This window comes from Macaca mulatta, chromosome 3 (assembly GCF_049350105.2).
Source record: "Macaca mulatta isolate MMU2019108-1 chromosome 3, T2T-MMU8v2.0, whole genome shotgun sequence".
Taxonomy (NCBI): domain Eukaryota; kingdom Metazoa; phylum Chordata; class Mammalia; order Primates; family Cercopithecidae; genus Macaca; species Macaca mulatta.
The window spans coordinates 1,054,507-1,074,878 of NC_133408.1; the positions used below are offsets into that span (position 1 = coordinate 1,054,507).

At 43.3% G+C, this 20,372-nt stretch overlaps 1 protein-coding gene and 1 non-coding gene across 20 annotated transcripts in view; both read right to left on the minus strand.

Annotated features, from left to right (window-relative positions):
* DIP2A (disco interacting protein 2 homolog A) overlaps positions 1–20,372 on the minus strand; it is a 110,378-nt gene that overhangs the window by 39,943 nt on the left and 50,063 nt on the right. For 7 of the 19 annotated variants that reach the window (XR_013414726.1, XM_077995277.1, XM_077995273.1 and 4 more), the window contains exons 6-9: positions 19,830–19,958; positions 14,647–14,766; positions 12,406–12,603; positions 1,776–1,867 (exon numbers count right to left, since the gene is read on the minus strand). Coding sequence is in view for 17 of the 19 variants with exons in the window: in XM_077995277.1 (XP_077851403.1) it covers positions 1,776–1,867; positions 12,406–12,603; positions 14,647–14,766; positions 19,830–19,958 (539 nt within the window). In the remaining 2 variants the exon portion in view is untranslated. Of the gene's footprint in view, positions 1–1,775; positions 1,868–12,405; positions 12,604–14,646; positions 14,792–19,805; positions 19,962–20,372 lie in introns of all 19 variants that reach the window. The other 12 variants (XR_013414725.1, XM_077995282.1, XM_077995275.1 and 9 more) reach the window with 4 other exon arrangements.
* LOC114677190 (U6 spliceosomal RNA) lies at positions 5,582–5,686 on the minus strand. The gene has a single exon (XR_003728491.1). It is a non-coding gene; the product is annotated as a U6 spliceosomal RNA (small nuclear RNA).

Consider the following 20,372-nt stretch of genomic DNA (forward strand, 5'->3'; position numbering starts at 1 on the left):
CTTTCTCTTTCTGGACTCCAGTTATCAGTCACGTGTTGAGTCTTCTTGATCGAGTCTTTTTGTCCTATTTTACTAAACTCTCCATCTCTCTTTCCTACTGGCATCCTTTTCTTGACTTATGAAACATCTTCATCTGATTTCCAAGAATATTAATATTCACTTTTTAGAAACATTGTTTTCTATATCTAGCTTTCCTTCAAGTTTGCTTCCTCTTTCCTTCCTTCCTTACTTTTCTTGTCTCTCTCTTTCTCACTCCCTCCCGTCTTTCCTTTTCTTTGTCTTTTGATATTTTCTCTCATACTGACATTTCCTTCTTAAAAGTCCTTGGCTAATAGTTCACATACAAGAGTTAGGCACTGAAAGAGTTACTTGGAACCGCCTGCCAGCTTGTTAACCTGCAGTTCACTTGTTGGGTGATCTGACACAGGTGACCTTCTCACTACGGGATTTCACTGGTGTATTGATTTTCACCATGTTCTCAGCTGTTTTCCACCCTGGACTTTCCAGTGTACCAGAGGCCCTCGGGTCCGGGCCAGCTTCCCGACAGCAGTACTGCCCCAAAGAACTTTCTATGATGACGGAAATGTTCTACCTATGAGCTATAAATACTGTAGTTACGAGCCACACTCCTACTGAGCCCCTGAGATGTGGCTTGTGCAACTGAGAAACTGTATTTTTTATTTTATTTAATTTTTGCTAATTTAAATAGCCCCAAAAGCCATATAGGGCAGTGTAGCACAAGAGAATAAGCCTCTAGCATCCCATTTTGGCAGATAGGTACAAGGAGGTTACCTGGACACATAGAATAGGGAAAGAGATAAAAATACAGAGTTTCATAGCAAGGTTTCAGAACTTTAGATTTTAATTCATAAATTCTAAGCTCTGGAATCTAACATTTTTAATATTAACATATATGAAGTCAAACAGAAAAGAAGATGAAGAAACACTGGACAAACAATGAGTGCAGGAAAAGAATGTTGCTTTACTCTACATCACAAACTTTGCCATATTTTTCTTTTTTTTTTTTTTTTGAGACGGAGTCTTGCTCTGTCGCCCAGGCTGGAGTGCAGTGGCCGGATCTCAGCTCACTGCAAGCTCCACCTCCTGGGGTTCATGCCATTCTCCTGCCTCAGCCTCCCGAGTAGCTGGGACTACAGGCGCCCGCCACCTCACCCGGCTAGTTTTTTTGTATTTTGTAGTAGAGACGGGGTTTCACCGTGTTAGCCAGGATGGTCTCGATCTCCTGACCTCGTGATCCGCCCGTCTCGGCCTCCCAAAGTGCTGGGATTACAGGCTTGAGCCACCGCGCCCGGCCACTTTGCCATATTTTTCACTGCTGATTTTGTTGTCGTTTGTTTTGAGACGGACTCTCACTCTGTCGCCAGGCTGGAGTGCAGTGGCAAGATCTTGGCTCACTGCAACCTCCACCACCCAGGTTCAAGCGATTCTCATGCCTCAGTCTCCCAGGTAGCTGGGATTACAGGCACGCACCACGATGCCCAGCTAATTGTTTGTATTTTTAATAGAGACAGGGTTTTGCCATGTTACCCAGGCTGGTCTCAAACTCCTGAGCTCAGGCAATCCGCTCGCCTCGGCCTCCCTAAGTGCTAAGATTATAGGCATGAGCCACCGCGTCCAGCATTCACTGCTGATTTTAAATCCCTTTTATTAATGCTGTAATTCTAACTAAATGATGGAACACTAATTTCAATGAAACAGATTATCGAAGTCTCTGCTTTTGCTCATTCCAACAAAGTGACATTCTAGTTACTTACTCTGTCTCCAGGTTTAAGCAGAGGTTCGTTCTTACTTGTCAGTTTATTAAGTAGAGTATAAGCTAGTTTTAAACTCCGACTCCAAAGTTTACCTAAAACAAAATAAAAACACTAAGCAATGTAAAAGTTAAGAAACAAATAATTAACATTTAATGTAGAAACCAAAATACCCCATAATATACCATAATCCCATTAGTGGAAATTTAGGTAGTTTCCATCTAATAACTATTCTGCACAATGTTGTAAGGAACATCATTGTTGGCTCTTAAAAATAACTTACAGATTTATTTTTCTTAATACAAAAACAAAACAGGATTTTATTATAGAAAATTTGGACTACAGAAGAGCCAGCAGAGGCCAAGTGCAATGACTCACACCTGTAATCCCAGTACTTTGGGAGGACGAGGCAGGCAGATCACTTGAGGCCAGATGTTTGAGACCAGCCTGGCCAACATGGTAAAACCCCCTCTCTGCTAAAAATACAAAAAATTAGCTCAGCGTGGTGGCATGCGCCTGTAATCCCAGCTACTCGGGAGGCTAAGGCACAAGAACTGCTTGAACTTGGGAGGTGGAGGTTGTAGTGAGAGCCAGCCTGGGCAACAGAGACACTGTTTAAAAAAAGAAAAAAAAAGCCAGCAGAAAAAAGTCAGTATTTGGTATACATATGTATATGTACATATGTGTGCACACATATACAACTATACACATATAAGCACGTATACATGTCTGCATAATTTTCAAGAAATGAGATACTTCACCCTACTTTTCCAATTAATACTGCAGTGTAAATGGATTTTCATGACATTAAATATCCCTCAATTACATCATTTGTAAGAGTAGTACATAATTCATTTAATCTTCACAACAATTCATGAAATGGGTCATATCTTTTTTTTTTTTTTTTGAGACGCAGTCTGGCGCTGTGGCCCAGGCTGGAGTGCAGTGGCTGGATCTCAGCTCACTGCAAGCTCCGCCTCCCGGGTTTGCGCCATTCTCCTGCCTCAGCCTCCCGAGTAGCTGGGATTACAGGCGCCCGCCACCTTGCCTGGCTATTTTTTTGTATTTTTTAGTAGAGACGGGGTTTCACTGTGTTAGCTAGGATGGTCTCGATCTCCTGACCTCGTGATCCGCCCGTCTCGGCCTCCCAAAGTGCTGGGATTGCAGGCTTGAGCCACCGCGCCCGGCCGAAATGGGTCATATCTTTATTTTAACATGTTAAATTCCCAATTTAATACGTTAAATTTAAGATGTTAAAATACTAGGCATCCCCAAAGAGAAGTTCCCCTGACCAAAAATCAAGAGACAATATAAACAAAAGCAACAGATCCAAAGGTGATCCGGGTATCAATGCCATCCATTCTTTACTTGGAAAGCCATCGGGACTTCACACCAGCCACAGGGCCCAGGAACCAGCTCTTACTCCGAGGTCCTTCCCATCACACACCCTCCTGGCACAGCTGCTACGTTCACAAGCACTCAATAGGGGAGAACCAGCTCTTACTCCAAGGCCCTTCCCATCACACACCCTCCTGGCACAGCTGCTATGTTCATAAGCACTCAATAGGGGAGAGCTTCACTGAGGAAGACAGGACACCAGAGAAAGGAAAAGCCTAGAGGACGGGGGGTGTCGGGAGAGGATGACACGAGGCAGGGGTGACCATGGGACAGGAAGACTGAGAAATATGAGTCTAAGCCCCACACCTGCAGAAGCCTTAACACACCCCCACCAAGCAGCCTATCAAAGAAGCAACACAAAGTCATTATTGAGCCCTTCAAGTCCCTGCAGTACAACTGCAAGCAGGTTGAGCAGCCATGCCCTGCAAGTGAGCGCTCAATTTCCCGTGTAATAAGATGAAGCTCAGGTGCAACACTATGAAGTAAGTGAACTGGGGGACCTGAGGAATGAACGAGGAAAAAAAAAATACTAGGCCAGGCACGGTGACTCATGCCTTTAATCCCAGCACTTTGGGAGGCCGAGGTGGGTGGATCATCTGAGGTCAGGAGTTCGAGACCAGACTGGTCAACACGGTGAAACCCCATCTCTACTAAAAATACAAAAAATTATCTGGGAGTGGTGGCACATGCTGTAATCCCAACTACTCAGGAGGCCGAGGCAGGAGAACTGCTTGAACCCAGGAGGCAGAGGTTGCAGTGAGACAAGACCGTGCCACTGTCCTCTAGCCTGGGCGAGAGTGAGACTCCCTCTCAAACAAACAAAGACAAAACTCAACTCAAACCACTGTTTTAGCCTATTTTAAAAAGTCAATTTAAGGTGTTAATAATTGTAATGCATAAAGAATTTCAAACTGAATCCAGCTGTACATAAAAAGAATAATGCATCATGACCAAGTCAGTTTTATCCCAGGAATGTAAAGAGGTTCAACAGAAAATCAACATAATTTGCCATATTAACAAAATAAAGGTGAAAAATAAAACAATCATATCAATACATGGAAGAAAATAAAAGCAATTTAAATCATTCATGATTTTAAAATGATTTTAAATGATTTTTGAAATCCTTCTTAAACTCAGAAAAGGAAATATACCGCCTTAATGTGAAAAGGAGCATCTTTAGAAATCCATCAGGAAATATCATAATGGTTGGCTATTGAAAGCTTCCCCTCTGAGAGAAGTAAGCTAAGGATGTCTGTTTTCAGCATTTTACTGAAAGGCTTAGCCCATGCAAAAGGGGAGAAAAAGCTGAACAACTGGAAATGTAACTACCATTATTTGCAGATGACATGATGATGTAGTTTATGAATCTTCCATAACTGAATTCAGCAAGGCTGCCAAATATATCAACATAAAAACACAATTTGATTTCTACATACTAGCAATAAAGAGTAAATAGGCCAGGCGCAGTGGCTCACACCTGTAATCCTAGCACTTTGGGAGGCTAAGATGGGCAGATTGCCTGAGCTCAGGAGTTCAAGACCAGCCTGGGTGAGATGGTGAAACCCCGTCTCTACTAAAATACAAAAAATCAGGAGGGTGTGGAGGTAGACACTTGTAATCCCAGCTACTCAGGAGGCTGAGGCATGAGAATTGCTTGAAGCCAGGAGGCGGAGGTTGCTGTGAGCCAAGATCGTGCCACTGCACTCCAGCCTGGACAACAAAGCAAAACTCTGTCTCAAAAAAAAAAAAAAAAAGTAAATAAAAATTTTTGATGAAAGTATCCACCGCAAAATTAAAACACATACACACTAAGTACCTGAGACTGTCACAAGAAATATGCAAAATCTCCCCACAGAAAATTACACATTACTGAGATAAAGTAAAAAATATTTGAATGGAGGGACAGATGTCCAAGGGCTGGAAGACTCAGTAATGGAAAGGTGGTCGGGTGCGGTGGCTCACGCCTGTAATCCTAGCACTTTGGAAGGACTAGGCAGGTGGATCACCTGAGGTCTGGAGTTCGAGACCAGCCCTGGCCAACATGGTGAAACCCCATCTCTACTAAAAATACAAAAAATTAGCCGGGCGTGGTGGCAGGCGCCTGTAATCCCAGCTACTCAGGAGACTGAGGCAGAAGAATCACTTGAACCTGGGAGGCGGAGGTTGCAGTGAGCTGAGATCACGCCATTGCACTCCAGCCCAGGCAATAAGAGCGAAACTCCATCTCAAAATAATAATAATAATAATAATAACAACAACAACAATAATAATGAAAAGGCATTAATTCTCTTTAGACTCATTCAAAGCAATGCTCATAATCTCAGTAAGTATACTGTGACACCTGACAAGCTCATTCTAAAGTGGATCCTGAAATGCACAGGGTAAGAATTGCTAAGACACTCTTTTTTTTTTTTAATATGGAACACTTCACAAATGTGTGTCATTCTCGCACAGATACCATGCTCATCTTCTCTGCATCATTCCAGTTTTAGTGTATGTGCTGCCACAGTGAGCATGCAAGATGCTCTTGAAGAAAACAAGACGGCGGGCTTTCGCTACAGATGTCAAGACTTACTATAAAACTACGGCAATCAAGAGAGTGTGGTATGGGCACAAAGAATAGAATACAAATCAATGAAATAAAACAGAGAACAGCAAAACAGATCCACCCGTGTGTGGACAACTCACTGAGGACTCATGTGCCACCACAGAGGAGTGGGGCAAGGGCTGTCTTCTCCTTAGATCAGAACGGGACAGCTGGTTATCCTTCTTTAGCAATGAACCCTGGAACCCAGTCCCACACCATTCACAAAAACGCATTCCAGGTGAATGGCAGACCGAAATGTGAACAGCAAAACAACAGCATTTTCCCAAATTAATGGAATAATGTTTTGATCTCAGCCAAGGGAAACAGCACTTAAGGAGAACACAATAGGCAAAAATCGGGCCAGGCATGGCGGCTCACGCCTGTAATCCCAGCACTTTGGGAGGCCAAGGCAGGTGGATCACCTGAGGTCAGGAGTTCAAGACCAGCCTGGTCAACACAGTGAAACCCTGACTCTACTAAAAATACAAAAAATTAGCCGGGCCTGGTGGTGTACGTCTGTAGTCCCAGCTACTTGGGAGGCTGAGGGATAATAATCGCTTGATCTGGAAGGCAGAGGCTGCAGAGAACCAAGATCACGCCACTGCACTCCAGCCTGTGCAACAGAGTGAGACACTGTCTCAAAAAACAAACAAAACAAAACAAAAAAGCAAAAAGCAAAAATCATGCAAGAAAAGAAGATGGATAGAACTTCTGTTCACTAAGCTACCATTAGTGGAAAGCCAGCCACAAAGTGGGACAGAACTCTTGAAAGGTATTACTGACAAAGGGCTGGTATCCAGAATATAATATAAAAAATTCCTATAAATGATCCTATATTAGAAAACGTGCAGCTGCTCTGCCTAGGGAGTAGCCATTCTTTTATTCCTTTGCTTTCTTAATAAACTTGCTTTCACTTTACTATATTGACTTGCCCTGAATTCTTTCTTGCACAAGGTCCAAGAAGCCTCTCTTGGGGTCTGAACAGGATCCCTTTCTGGTAACATCTTCCTGGTGAATTCCAAAGGGGTAATACTGAGGAGACCCCCGACCTGAAGGAAGTAAGACCACAGCACCAAATGGCCGACTTTGGGTAAGTAGGGTGCATTTACCGGGGTAAAGGATGGAACTGGGTTAGAGGCCCAACTTAGGGGAGTCAGAATTTCTCCTAAGACAGAGTGGGTTAAAGGCCCCTCTTAATAAAAGGCAAGGGCACTTGAACAAACCTGCGTTCAAGGCCCAACCTGGGAAGGTTACAGTCCTTCCTAAGATACAGGGGGTTAGAGGCCCCCCTTCAGTAAAGTCCCTCTCGGCCAAGAATGGATCTGGCACTACAGAACGTTAACCACTATTCTCTTTGGATTAATCTGCCTTGCACTCTTTGCTGACCACTTTGGGTGACAAGGTTAGGCATGTACAGGATCATGGAACATGGGAGCATTTTTTCTCCCCAAAAGGGGAAACTCCAGAGCTGATGGGACTGCTGGAAAAGAGCCCTTCATTACTGACAAATGGCCACCTGAACTTTTGATTCAGTGTCGCTGCAATGGGTGGGTCTTTCTCTGGCCTCCCTGAGCTCCTCACCTTTCCCATCCTGCTATAGGCAATGCTTTTCTCCCTTTCTCTTTTCCATCTTTTCTGTTACTCAGGGCAACTGTCTGCTCCTTCATCTTGCCCAGAGACCACATGTTGAAAAATGTCCTTGGGAGTTGACTTGTAACTACATGGAGGTACTTTCTCTTGGTTTCCACCATCGAGTGAACAGCAATTTGAGGGTTCGTGTTGTAGTTAGCTCTAAAGGTTATCTCGAGCAGTTAAAAACCTTTGCAAGCTCAGAATTAGATGCTCTGGACTTCTGGGAATAGTCCAAGTGCCCAATACTACAGCTTATTGGCTAAGGTTTATTGTTTTCACCTAGGAGGTTACCTTTGGTAAAGTTCCAAACTCAGAAATATTGGCCGTAAATGCTGGCTGAAGTTGGGTAATAAGAGATTTAAAAGGACTTTTTTAAAAAAACACTATGGGCTGGGTGCAGTGGTTCATGCCTGTAATCCCAGCACTTTGGGAAGCTCACATGGGTGGATCACAAGGTCAGGGGTTCAAGACCAGCCTAGCCAACATGATGAAACCCCGTCTCTACTAAAAATACAAAGAAAAACAAAAAATTAGCCAAGTGCACGCCTGTAATCCTAGCTACTCAGGAGGCTGAGGCAGGAGAACTGCTTGAACCTGGGAGGCGGAGGTTGCAGTGAGCCAAGATCACGCCACTGCACTCCAGCCTGGGAGACAGAGTGAGACTCCACCTCAAAAAAATTAAAAAATAAATTAAAAAAAAAAAAAATGCTGGGCGTGGTGGCTCACACCTGCAATCTCAGCACTTTGGGAGGCCGAGGCGGGTGGATCACCTGAGGTCAGGAGTTTGAGACCAGCCTGATCAACATGGAGAAACCCCGTCTCTAATAAAAATACAAAATTAGCCGGGCATGGTGGTGCATACATGTAACCCCAGCTGAGGCAGGAGAATCGCTTGAACCAGGGAGACAGAGGTTGTGGCGAGCTGAGATCGCGCTACTGCACTCCAGCCTGGGCAACAAGAGCAAAACTCCATCTCGGAAAAAAAAAAAAAATTAACTAATTAAAAAAATAAAAAAATAAAAGAGCACTATGGTTAAAAGTCAGCTTAAAAGCAGATATTCAAGGTTTAACAGCCTGGGACTCCTTGGGGGAAACAGAGGAGGCACCACAGACCCCATTTTGGGAAGAACCTCTGTTTTCCTCATGAAATCCCAGAAATTTAAAATTTAAAATCTCAAAATCTAAGGCTCTGCTCTGTTGTACAGCACTGTGTTATGTGACGGTTTTGACTTCACATTCTGAGAGAGCTTTAGTATAGTAACCAGGTAGGAAATATACTTTGGAGGTAGCTAATGGCAGTTGTAGGGGAATACACAGCTCTTTGCATGTGTGAAAAAAGTATAAGTGTAACTGGAGTCCCAGAAGGAGAGAAGAAAAAAATGAGGAAGAAGCAATACAGGAAGAGAAGATGGCTATAATTTTTCTCAAACAGATAGAAGACACCATTCTACAGATTCAAGAAGCCCTGTGGACATCTTGAAAATTTCAAAGAACATCACAGGAAATGTTCAAAGAACATCACCTCTAAATATGTCATAGTAAGATGGCTGCAATTCAAAGAAAAAGAACATTTTTTTAAGCAGCCATACACATTACTGTCAAGAGAGTAACAATGGTCTGGCATCTTCTCAAAAGCCAGTAACCATACCTTTGCACTGCTGAAAGAAGATAAATAACCACGAAATATAACCTTAAAAAATGAAGTTGCCAGCAAACCTACAGTATAATGAACATACAGGAAGTTCCACAGGCCAGAAGGAAATGATTACCCAGGAAAATACAGAATCGCAGGAAGGAATGTACATAGTAAAAGAATAGAAATGTACGACTGATTAAAAACACAAACAAACAAAAAACAATGGGCCGGGCATGGGAGCTCACGCCTGTAATCCCAGCACTCTGGGAGGCTGAGGCAGGCAGACTGCTGGAGCTCAGGAGTTTGAGACCAGCCCAGGCCACACGGCGAGACCTCGACTATACTAAAAATACAAAAAAGTACCCGAGCATGATGGTGTGTGCCTGTGGTCCCAGATACTAGGGAGGCTGAGGTGGAAGGATCGCCTGAGCCTGGGGGGTGGAGTTTGCAGTGAGCCGAGCTCACGTCCCTGCACTCCAGCCTGGGTGACCGGGCACAACCTTGTCTCAAAAAAAAAAAAATAAACACAATGGTAGTGATATCTTACACTCTGTATATAAATGCAGACAAACTACAAGCCAAGGAGAACGTTAAAAAAAAAAAAAAAAGAAGTGTGTCACAGGCTGGGTTCTTCGCAAAGCAGACGCTGAGACAGGCTCAGGCAGTCAAAAGGATTCCTAGAGAATACAAATCTGTGACAGCAAAAGACAGGTAGCAAGACTGGGCAGGAGGAGCTGTCAAGCCACAATGTAGAACTGACGGTCTCCACAAGTCCAGTGCTGTTTATAAGGAAAGTCCATGCTAACAGAAAGTAGGCCCTTGTCCCACTGCCTTACTTGGCCATCGGCCAGGGACTGCCCTGCCAATAGCATGACCTAGATTTGAACGCTGATTTAACAGTTGGAGGTTGTGAGCTAGCCATACTCATCAAAGCCTGGCAATGAGCGCCTTTCTTAAAAATTACAGAACAATTTTTCTAATGAAAACAGATGTAAAAATCCTAAACAACTTATTGGCAAATCAAACCTGGGTGTATAGCTAAAAGGGTAAAATATTAAAGCCAAGTGGGATTTATTCTACAAATGAAGGGCTGCTTTACATTAGAAAATTAATCAAAATAATTCACCAAATTAATGAAGGAGGAAAACCATATGATCATCTTGCTAGCAGCAGAGAAAGCATTTGACAAAATTCAGTCCCAACTCATGATAACAACTTCTAACAAACAAGGAGAAGAGAACCGTCTTAATCTGACAGAGTTTCTACCAACAAACAAGCAAACAAAACTACAGAAAACATCATACTTAATTACCACAGGCTTTTCCTCAGATGGAAAAACAGGCAAGAATGCCCACTCTTCAACATTGTTCTATTTCACACTGTACTGGAGGTTCTAGCTTGTGCAAAAAAGCAAAAAAAAAAAAAAAGAATAAAAGTATAAGTATTGGAAAGGACAAAATAACACTATCATTGTTCACCAATAATGTGATTTTTGTAGACAGATAATACAAAAGATATATAGACAAACAACTAATTATGAGTAAACGAAGAACTAATAAGCTAACTCAGTGAGATCACTGGATACAAAGTCATCATTTTTTATTTTTATTTATTTTATTTATTTATTTTGAGATGGAGTCTCGCTCTGTCGTCCAGGCTGGAGTGCAGTGGTTCGATCTCAGCTCACTGCAAGCTCCACCTCCCGGGTTCACACCATTCTCCTGCCTCAGCCTCCCGAGTAGCTGGGACTACATGCGCCCGCCACCACGCCCGGCTAATTTTTGTACTTTTTTTTAGTAGAGACGGGGTTTCACCATGTTAGCCAGGATGGTCTTGGTCTCCTGACCTCGTGATCCGCCTGCCTCAGCCTCCCAAAGTCCTGGGATTACAGGCGTGAGCCACCGCGCCTGGCACAAAGTCATCATTTTAAAATAATAATAATATAGATTGCACTTACATATATAAGCAACAAATCAGTAGAGAAAATGAAAAATTATAGCACTTGTAATAGGAATAAATCTAATAAAAGATGCTCAAGACTTCTGTATTCCAAAGTATGAAAACATCACTGAGAGAAATTAAAGCAGGCCTTTAAAAAGGGGAAAACATTCCATAGTCATAAACCGGAAGATTCCATAATTGTAATACAGGTTGAGTATCCCTTATCTGAAATGCTTGAGATCAGAAGTGTTGGGATTTCAAATTTTTTTAGGCTTTGGAATATTTGCATTATATTTACTTCCCAGTTGAGCATCACATCACAAGTCCAAAAATCAGAAATCTAAAATGTTTCAATGACCTTTTTCTTTGAGTATCATGTCAGCTTCAAGCAGTTTCAGATTTTAGAGCATTTTGGATTTTGGATTTTCATATTTGGGATGTTCTCAACCTATAAAACATTAATTCTATTCAAATTGAACTAGAGATTCAATGCAATGCCAATCAATAAGCATATGAAAATAATTTGTCACCAGGCAAATGCAAATTAGCCTGTGCTACAACACACCTATAACAAAGACTGTAACGAAATAAACAATATCACAAGCTGGTGAGAAAAGAGTAACTGGAACTCCTCATGTACTCACTGGCTGTGGGAGTGAAAACTGCTGCACTGCCTGTGGAAAACTGCTCAGCAGTATGTCCTAATGCTGAACAATTCTGCTTCTGCATTTATACCTGGCACAAACACCTACATATTCTCACCAAGAGACTCACATAAACATGCTCCTAACCGCACTATATACAATAGCCCCAAAGTGGAAACGACACAAATGTCCATCTACTTGGCAGTGTGTAAATAAGTTCTAGTATATTCACACGATAAAATAATACCCTTCGATGAGAATAAACTAAAGAACACCTGTTTAAAAGCAGGGAAAGCCAACAGTGTGCGCAGTCAGGACAGCAGTTACCCTTCATGTGTGGGGGCGTGAGGGGCTCTGAACCTAGCAACACTTCTGCTTGGAGTGCTGATGACAGGACCACGTCCACTCTGTGGATTCATCAGGCTGTAGACATGCTTACTATTTGTGTTACAAAAGAAAACATAGTATGGAACCAAAAGATGCCACATACACAAAAATACATACTGCATGATTCCCCTTACACAAAGTTGAAAACAAGACGAAACTAAACTACATGGGTCAGAATGTATACATAGAACGCTCGAAACACTCGAGCCCAGAGCAATGGCAGTCACCACGCATCAGTAAGTGGGGCCCTCTGGAGGAATGGGTAGTTGATATAGGTCAATGTTCTACTGATCTGCCAGCTGTGCTGGTTTCTCAGGAATATTTGTCAAGCTGTATGTCTATGCTGTGATACGTGTGTGACATTCCACAGCTAACTCACAAGCACAAGCGCTTTCTGTTAACACTTGCCATAGGTGAGAGTGTAGGTGGCTTTCCCAGTCGTATCCAAGGCAGTCAGACAGGGGGATTTGGGCTGTGCTGTGCCCCAGCGCTGCAAGGTGGCCAACAGTGACGGTGGTCGGGGGACACCTGCAGTGAGAGGCTCCCCCCTCAGCACGCTCGTCTCACTTCCCTCAGGCTTCGGCTGATTTGGATCTGGTTGCTGAACTACAAGCAAAATCAAAATTTTAAAATCAGCAATTCAGAGCACCATGAACACATTCTCTTTTTAAGCATTCATAGTTTATAATACTGTTTTTTAATCCCAACTATAAAAAAGCTTACAATAATTTGTTTAGATCTTTGCATCACAATCACTGACAACTAACCAAAGGATTACAGGAGCTTTAGTCATGGATGATGATGGTTGTGAAATAAAGTTAAAAACAACCCACCATCCTGGTGACCACAGCCTCACAGACAAAGGTGACCTTGGAGTGGTTCCCACTTTCCCAACCTCTGGACAGGTCTATGTCACCTCTACTACCCCCGGCACCACAGCAGTGAACAGCCAGGTATCCGTAGCCTGGGGACAGGACCTGGTGGCCCACTCAGACAGGAGGAAAGCAAGCAGAACCACCACGTCAGCCTAGGGATCCAAACAACTATCACCATGTTCAAAGAAAAACACATAAAAGATTAAATGATTATAGGCCGGGCGTGGTGGCTCATGCCTGTAACCCCAGCACTTTCGGAGGCTGAGGATCATGAGGTCAGGAGATCGAGACCATCCTGGCCAATATGGTGAAACCCCGTCTCTACTTAAAAAAAGAAAAATTAGCCAGGCGTGGTGGTGGACGCCTGTAGTCCCAGCTACTCGGGAGGCTGAGGCAGGAGAATGGCGTGAACTCAGGAGGTGGAGCTTGCAGTGAGCTGAGATCGTACCACTGCACTCCAGCCTAGGTGACAGAGCAAGATTCTGTCTCTAAAAAAAAAAAAAAAAAAAAAAAAAAGGATTATTTGATTATATAGCTCCCGGAAAAAGATTACTTTAATCTTGTTTTTTACTTTAAAAAGAATTACTTTAATCTTCTTCCAGGAGCTGTATAACCAAAATTTGCCCAAGTGGTAAGAAACACTGCTCTAAGATGCATTCACACCAACAAACTCTGAATTTGAAAGGCACTGCGTGATGGCTAATACTGATGTCAACCTGATGGGACTGACGTATGCAGAGTATTCTTCCTGGGTGTGTCTGTGAGGGTGTTGCCAAAGGAGATTAACATTTGAGTCAGCGGACTGGGAAAGGCGGACCCACCCTCAATCTGGGTGGGCACAATCTAATCAGCTGCCAGTGTGGCCAGAACAAAAGCAGGCAGAAGAATGTGGGAAGACTAGACTGGCTTAGCCTCCCAGCCTACACCTTTCTCCTGTGCTGGATGCTTCCTGCCCTCGAACACTGGACTCCAAGTTCTTCAGCTTTGGGACTCAGACTGGCTTCCTTGCTCTCAGCTTGCAGACGGCTTATTGTGGGACCTCACCTTGTGATGGTGTGAGTCAATATGCCTTAATACACCTCCGTTTATATATATACATCTATCCTATTAGTTCTGTCCCTCTAGAGAACCCTGACTAATACACACTATCTGATTACAAAGGGGAAATAATCTCCTAAAACCTTTGTCTAATCCTGGGGTGTGGAGGAGACCCTGGGCTGGTCTGCTGCCAGCAGTGACACTGTACAAACCGCCAAGGTCTGAGAGTGGGACCAGCACGGGGGTCCCGGGGCTCTAACAACACACTCACACGCTTGTACTGGCTTCATTTCTGGTTTCTGCTTCTTGCTAGTTTTCTTTTTAAAAAATATATGTATATTCTTTCTTTCTAAATATGTATTTCATTCATATATGAGGCTAAAATTCTGAAAAGCAGCCAAATCTATGCTGAAAATTGAACACTTTAAAACCACAAGATGAGTATTTCAGAGTTAAAGTTTAAATTAAAAATTTAAATAATGTAAGTTAAATAAAACCTTAGAAGTATTTTTACAAAATGCTAAGTCACTTGAATATGAGCAGTAAATTTTCTACCTGCTCAAATAAAGGAAGCAGTCATGTGATTCTAAATTTACCATTATACACAGTGACCACTGAGTCTGGAAACAGAATATATATAGCAATAACCCTGTATAATATACATTTGCCCTGTTTCTCAACTTCATGGCCACCCTTTTCATACAAACACAGAAGCTCAAATTTGGACAACTCTTACCTTCCAACAATTCCTCAAAATCATCCACAAAGAACTCCTTCAATGGAGGGCGCTTTGGCCTCTTCAGGGTGTTAAGAAGCTGCTGGATTTTGGAGGACACTCTGCTGTTCACAGGGACACCTGTCACGGGAAAGACAGAGGAGCACTGAGGCCAGGACACATCACAACCTCTGGAGAAGTGGACACAGGTGTTAAGGCCCAAGAACAAGCCACACGATGCATCAGAGCTTACAAATCCGTCCAAGTGTGGGCCCCACTGGACAGTCATTTTGGAATTAATTCATTTAGAAAACACTTATTGAATGCCTTCCAGGAAACAGGACTTGTTCTAAGCTAGCAGTTTGTTTTTGTTTTTGTTTTTTTGCTTTAGACAGAGTCTTACTGTTGCCAGGCTAGAGTGCAGTGGTGTGATCTCAGCTCACAGCAATCTCCGCCTCCCAGGTTACAGCTATTCTCCTGCCTCAGCCTCCCGAGTAGCTGGGTCTACAGGTGTGCACCACCATGCTCGCTAATTTTTGTATTTTTAGTAGCAACAGGGTTTCACCATGTTGGCCAGGATGGTCTCAATCTCTTGACCTTGTGATCCACCTGCCTCGGCCTCCCAAAGCGCTGGGATTACAGGCATGAGCCACCACGCCCAGCCTAAACTAGCAGTTTTTTAAATGGTCCAGGGACCCCTGGGGCATCTAAGACCCTTTCAGGAAGTTTATGAGGTCACAACTATTCCATGGTAATGTTAAGAAGCCATGGTCCTGTAATTCCAGCACTTTGGGAGGCCAAGGTGGGTGGATCATGAGGTCAGGAGATTGAGACCATTCTGGCTAACATAGTGAAACCCCATCTCTACTAAAAATACAAAAAATTAGCTGGGCGTGGTGGCAGGCGCCTGTAGTCCCAGCTACTCGGGAGGCTGAGGCAGGAGAATGGTGTGAACCCAAGGTGGAGCTTGCAGTGAGCCGAGATTGCGCCACTCACTCCAGCCTGCGTGAAAGAGCAAGACTTCTTCACAAAAAAAAAAAGAAGTCATTTGCCAGCCGGGAGCAGTGACTCATGGCTGTAATCCCAGCACTTTGGTTGGCTAAGGCAGCAGAGGATCGCTTAAGGCCAGAAGTTTAAGACTAGCCTGGTCAACATAGCAAGACCCTGTCTCTACAAAAAATTTTAAAAATAAAAAATTATCTGGATGTGGTGGCTTGTGCCTGCAGTCCCAGCTCCTTAGGAGGCTGTAGAGGAAGGACTGCTTGAGTCCAGGAGTTTCAGGCTGCAGTGAGCCATGATCATGTCAATGAACTCCAGCCTGGGCAACAGAATCGCTATTTAAAAAAAAAAAAAAAAAAAAAAAAAGCGGGGGACGGGCACAGTGGCTCACTCCTGTAATTACAGCACTTTGGGAGTCCAAGGTGGGCAGATCACTTGATTTTGAGACCAGCCTGGCCAACATGGCAAAAACCCGTCTCTACTAAAAAATACAAAAATTAGCCAAGGTTGGTGGTGTGCACCTGCAGTAAAGAAAAAAAAAATTAGCCAAGAGTGGTGGCAGTTGCCTGGAGTTCCAGCTACTTGGGAGGCTAAGGCAGGAGAATTGCTCGAAACCAGAAGGCAGAGGTTGCAGTGAGCCAAGATCACACCACTGCACTCCATCCTGGGTGACAGAGCAAGACTCTGTCAAAAAAAAAAAGAAAAAAAGAAAAAAGAAAAGAAAAGAGAAAAAGCAGAGTTGGAGGATTCCAACTGTATAATTTCAAGAATTTTAAGAAAATCACAGTAGTCATGGCTATACAAGGTGTAAGGACAGATAAATAAGGAAATGGAACAACATACAGAGCCCAGAAATAGACCCTTCCCTCTCCAACATGGTCTACTGATTTTCATTAAAGATGCCAAGGAACTTGGTGGGGAAAGAATGGTCTTTATTATAAATGGTGCTAGAACAACTGAATAGCCACATACAAAAATGTAAACTTTGATTCATACCTGATACTTATGCTAAAATTAACTCAAAATGAACTATTTAGCTAAATGTAAAAACTAAAACTATAAAATTCTGGAAGAAAATAAAGGAGAAAACATTTGTGACCCTGGGTTAGACAAAAATTTCTTAGGTATGACACAAAAGCACAATCCATTAAAAAATTTGGTAAACTGAATGTCATAAAAATTTAAACCATCTCCTCTTTGAAAGGCACTGTTAAAGCAAGCCAGACTGGGAGAAAATACAAATGATAAACCTCATATGGGATGACTTGTATCTAGAATATATAAACAACCCTCAAAACTCAGTAAGAAAACAAGCACAATTTGGCTGGCCACAGTGGCTCACACTGTAATCCCAGCACTTTGGGAAGCCAAGGCAGGCAGAGATGAGGAGGTCAAGACCAGCCTGGCCAACATGGCAAAACCCTGTCTCTACTAAAAATACAAAAATTAGTCAGGCATGGTGGCACGTGCCTGTAATCCCAGCTACTCGAGAGGCTGAGGCAGGAGAATTGCTTGAACCTGGGAGGTGGAGGTTGCAGTGAGCCAAGATTGCACCACTGCACTCTGCCCGGGTGACAGTGAAACTCCATCTCAAAAAAAAAAAAAAAAAAAAAAAGAAAGAAAGAAAAAGAAAGGAAATAAGCACAATTAAAAAAAAAAAAAAGGCAAAAAGTATGAACAGATACTTTCCCTAAAGAGATACACAGATGGGGCCGGGCGCGGTGGCTCAAGCCTGTAATCCCCGCACTTTGGGAGGCTGAGACAGGCAGATCACGAGGTCAGGAGATCGAGACCATCCTGGCTAACACGGTGAAACCCCGTCTCTACTAAAAAATACAAAAAAACTAGCTGGGCTTGGTGGCGGGCGCCTGTAGTCCCAGCTACTCGGGAGGCTGAGGCAGGAGAATGGCATAAACCTGGGAGGCGGAGCTTGCAGTGAGCCGAGATCTGGCCACTGCACTCCAGCCTGGGCAGCAGAGCGAGACTCCGTCTCAAAAAAAAAAAAGATACACAGATGGCAAATAGGTACATGAAAAGATGCTCAACACACCATCAGCCATTAGGGAAGTGCAAATTGAAACGGTAATGAGGTATTTCTACATACCTATTGGGATGGTTAAAATTTTTTAAGCATAATACCAACTGTTGAAAAGGGTGTGGAGGAATACTCTCACTACTAATAATGAGAATGTAAAATGGTACAATCACTTTGGAAAACAGCGTGACAGTTTCCTAAAAAGTTAAAAATAGGGTGGGCATGGTGGCTCACACCTGTAATCCCAGCACTTTAGGTGGCCAAGGCAGGTGGATCACTTGAGGCCAGGAGTTTGAGACCAGCCTGCACAACATGGTGAAACCCCATCTCTACTGAAAATGCAAAAATTAACTGGGCATGGTGGCACATGCCTGTAATCTCAGCTACTCGGGAGGGTGAGGCAGGAGAATCGCTTGAACCCAGGATGGGGAGGTTTCAGTGAGCCAAGATCATGCCACCGCACTCTAGCCTGGGCAACAGAGTGAAACTCGGTCCCCAAAACAGAAGTTAAAATACACCTACAATATAATTCAGCCATTCTACTTCCAGGTATTGACCCAAAAGAAATGAAAGTACCCATCTATGCAAAAACTTGTACAAGATTGATTATTCATAGCAGCTTTACTTGTAACAGCCCCAAACTAGAAACAACCTAAATGCACATCAACAGGTGAATAGACAAATTGCGGTGCATCCATCTAATAAAATATTACTCAATGAAAAGGAGTAAACTATTGACACAGAACATGAATGAATCTCAAAATAATTATGGAGAGTGGTAGAAGCCAGACCATAAACGTAAATGCTGTATGATTCCATTTATATAAAATTCTAGAAAATGCAATCTAATCTAAAGTGACAGAAAGTAAATCAGTGGTTCCCTAAAGTGTACGGGGAGAGCCAAAGGATCCGAACAGGGAGGACCTCAAAAAAAGGAACACAAGGACACTTTTGGGCATGCTGGATATGGTCATTATCTTGATTGTAGTGATGCTTTCACAGGTGTACCAATGTCCTAAAACTTACAATATTGTACACTTTAATTTTTGTTTTTTTTTTTGAGAACAGAGTCTCACTCTATCGCCCAGGCTGGAGTGCAGTGGCATGATCTTAGCTCACTGCAACCTCCGCCTCGGGTTCAAGTGAGTCTTCTGCCTCAGTCTCCCGAGTAGCTGGGACTACAGATGCCCACCACCACACCCGGCTAATTTTTTGTATTTTTAGTAGAGACAGGGTTTCACTGTGTTAGTCAGGCTGCTCTGGATCTCCTGACCTCGGTGATCCACCCACCTCGGTCTCCCAAAGAGCTGGGATTACAGGTGTGAGCCACCGTGCCTGGCCGAAACTGTACACTTTAAATATGTGCAATTCATTATGTCAATTACCCTTTCATTAAACTCTTAATCTTTTAAAATATAAAGAGTAATAAATTCAATTAAAAACATGTCTAACCAATGTACAGCCTGCTTCATGTTGATTCAGTATTTTTCTTCTGCCTCTGGACAAAGAGATGAAAGCCCTCGACAAAATCTGACACCCTGTTTGGGAGTACCAAAATATATGACAGGCCCCAGCTCTGAGCTCCTCTGAATTTTTATTTATTATTTTGGGGAAAAAAATGACATGATTTTGATAAGACATTGAAGACTATTTCAAAAAGAAATGGTATAAATGAGGACACGATGAAAGTTACACCGACATCTCTGAGCCTGTACGTGGGAAGCCATGACTGCTGCTGTACCAACTTCACAGGCTGCTGAGGATGGAGAGTGTAGGGGCTGTTCTGTCACAGGTGGGTGTGTGCACTTGCACTGACTAAGTCATTCTGTCTGCCACATTGAATCTAAATAAAGAAACTTCCCACAGCTTCTCATTTCCCTACTATATTGCAGATCAAAACTCCTTTTGCATCCTATCTAAATTTGGAAGTCTTTTCCCTCCCCACTCTCCTTGTTCCCCCTCTGACCAATTCCATTGATATTTCCAATTATTTCTCCACCTGATGCTTTCCATAACATTAACTGCACACACTGGTTTCCATTTATCTGTACAGATTAAAACTGATGGTTGGCTTGGGTTTGCTACACTGAATCCATTAAAACTGTGTTCAATACTCGAAGACAAAACCTGTGCTCTGCCGTTTCACAAGGAGAAAGAGAGGCATGCTCACCATCTGCTGTTTCCAGCATGCTCCCGCTGCACCCCCGAGGAACACTTCTCACAGAAGCCACCTGCGGACGCTCAAAGTATGAATGCTCCACGAGGCCCGTGGTGACATCAGGAGGGGCAGAATGCAGATCTGCTTTTGAAAAACACACCCAAAATGAAAGTGGCTGTTAAGTCAAATGAGTATTAAGCTGCTCTTCAAACCCCATTAGTCTAAAGCTCCACTAGCTGAGCTCTAAGTGGGGAGAGTGTGGTATTTTCATTAATTTTGTTTTCTTGGCTGACCAAACGCATTCTAGGACCCCATGAACTCCCAGACACGTTATGTAGACATCTGCGTGCATGTGGGTGGCTCAATACTCAAAGAGATCCAGACTCAGAACCACCATCTTCAGCACACAGACAGGCACAGAGTAAACCTGCCTGTCACAATGGCCTGATGAGATTTCAGTTAGAAATTCCCTCAAGGGGCCAGGCGCGGTGGCTCATGCCTGTAATCCCAGCACTTGGGGAGCCTGACGTAGGTGGATCACCTGAGGTCAGGGGT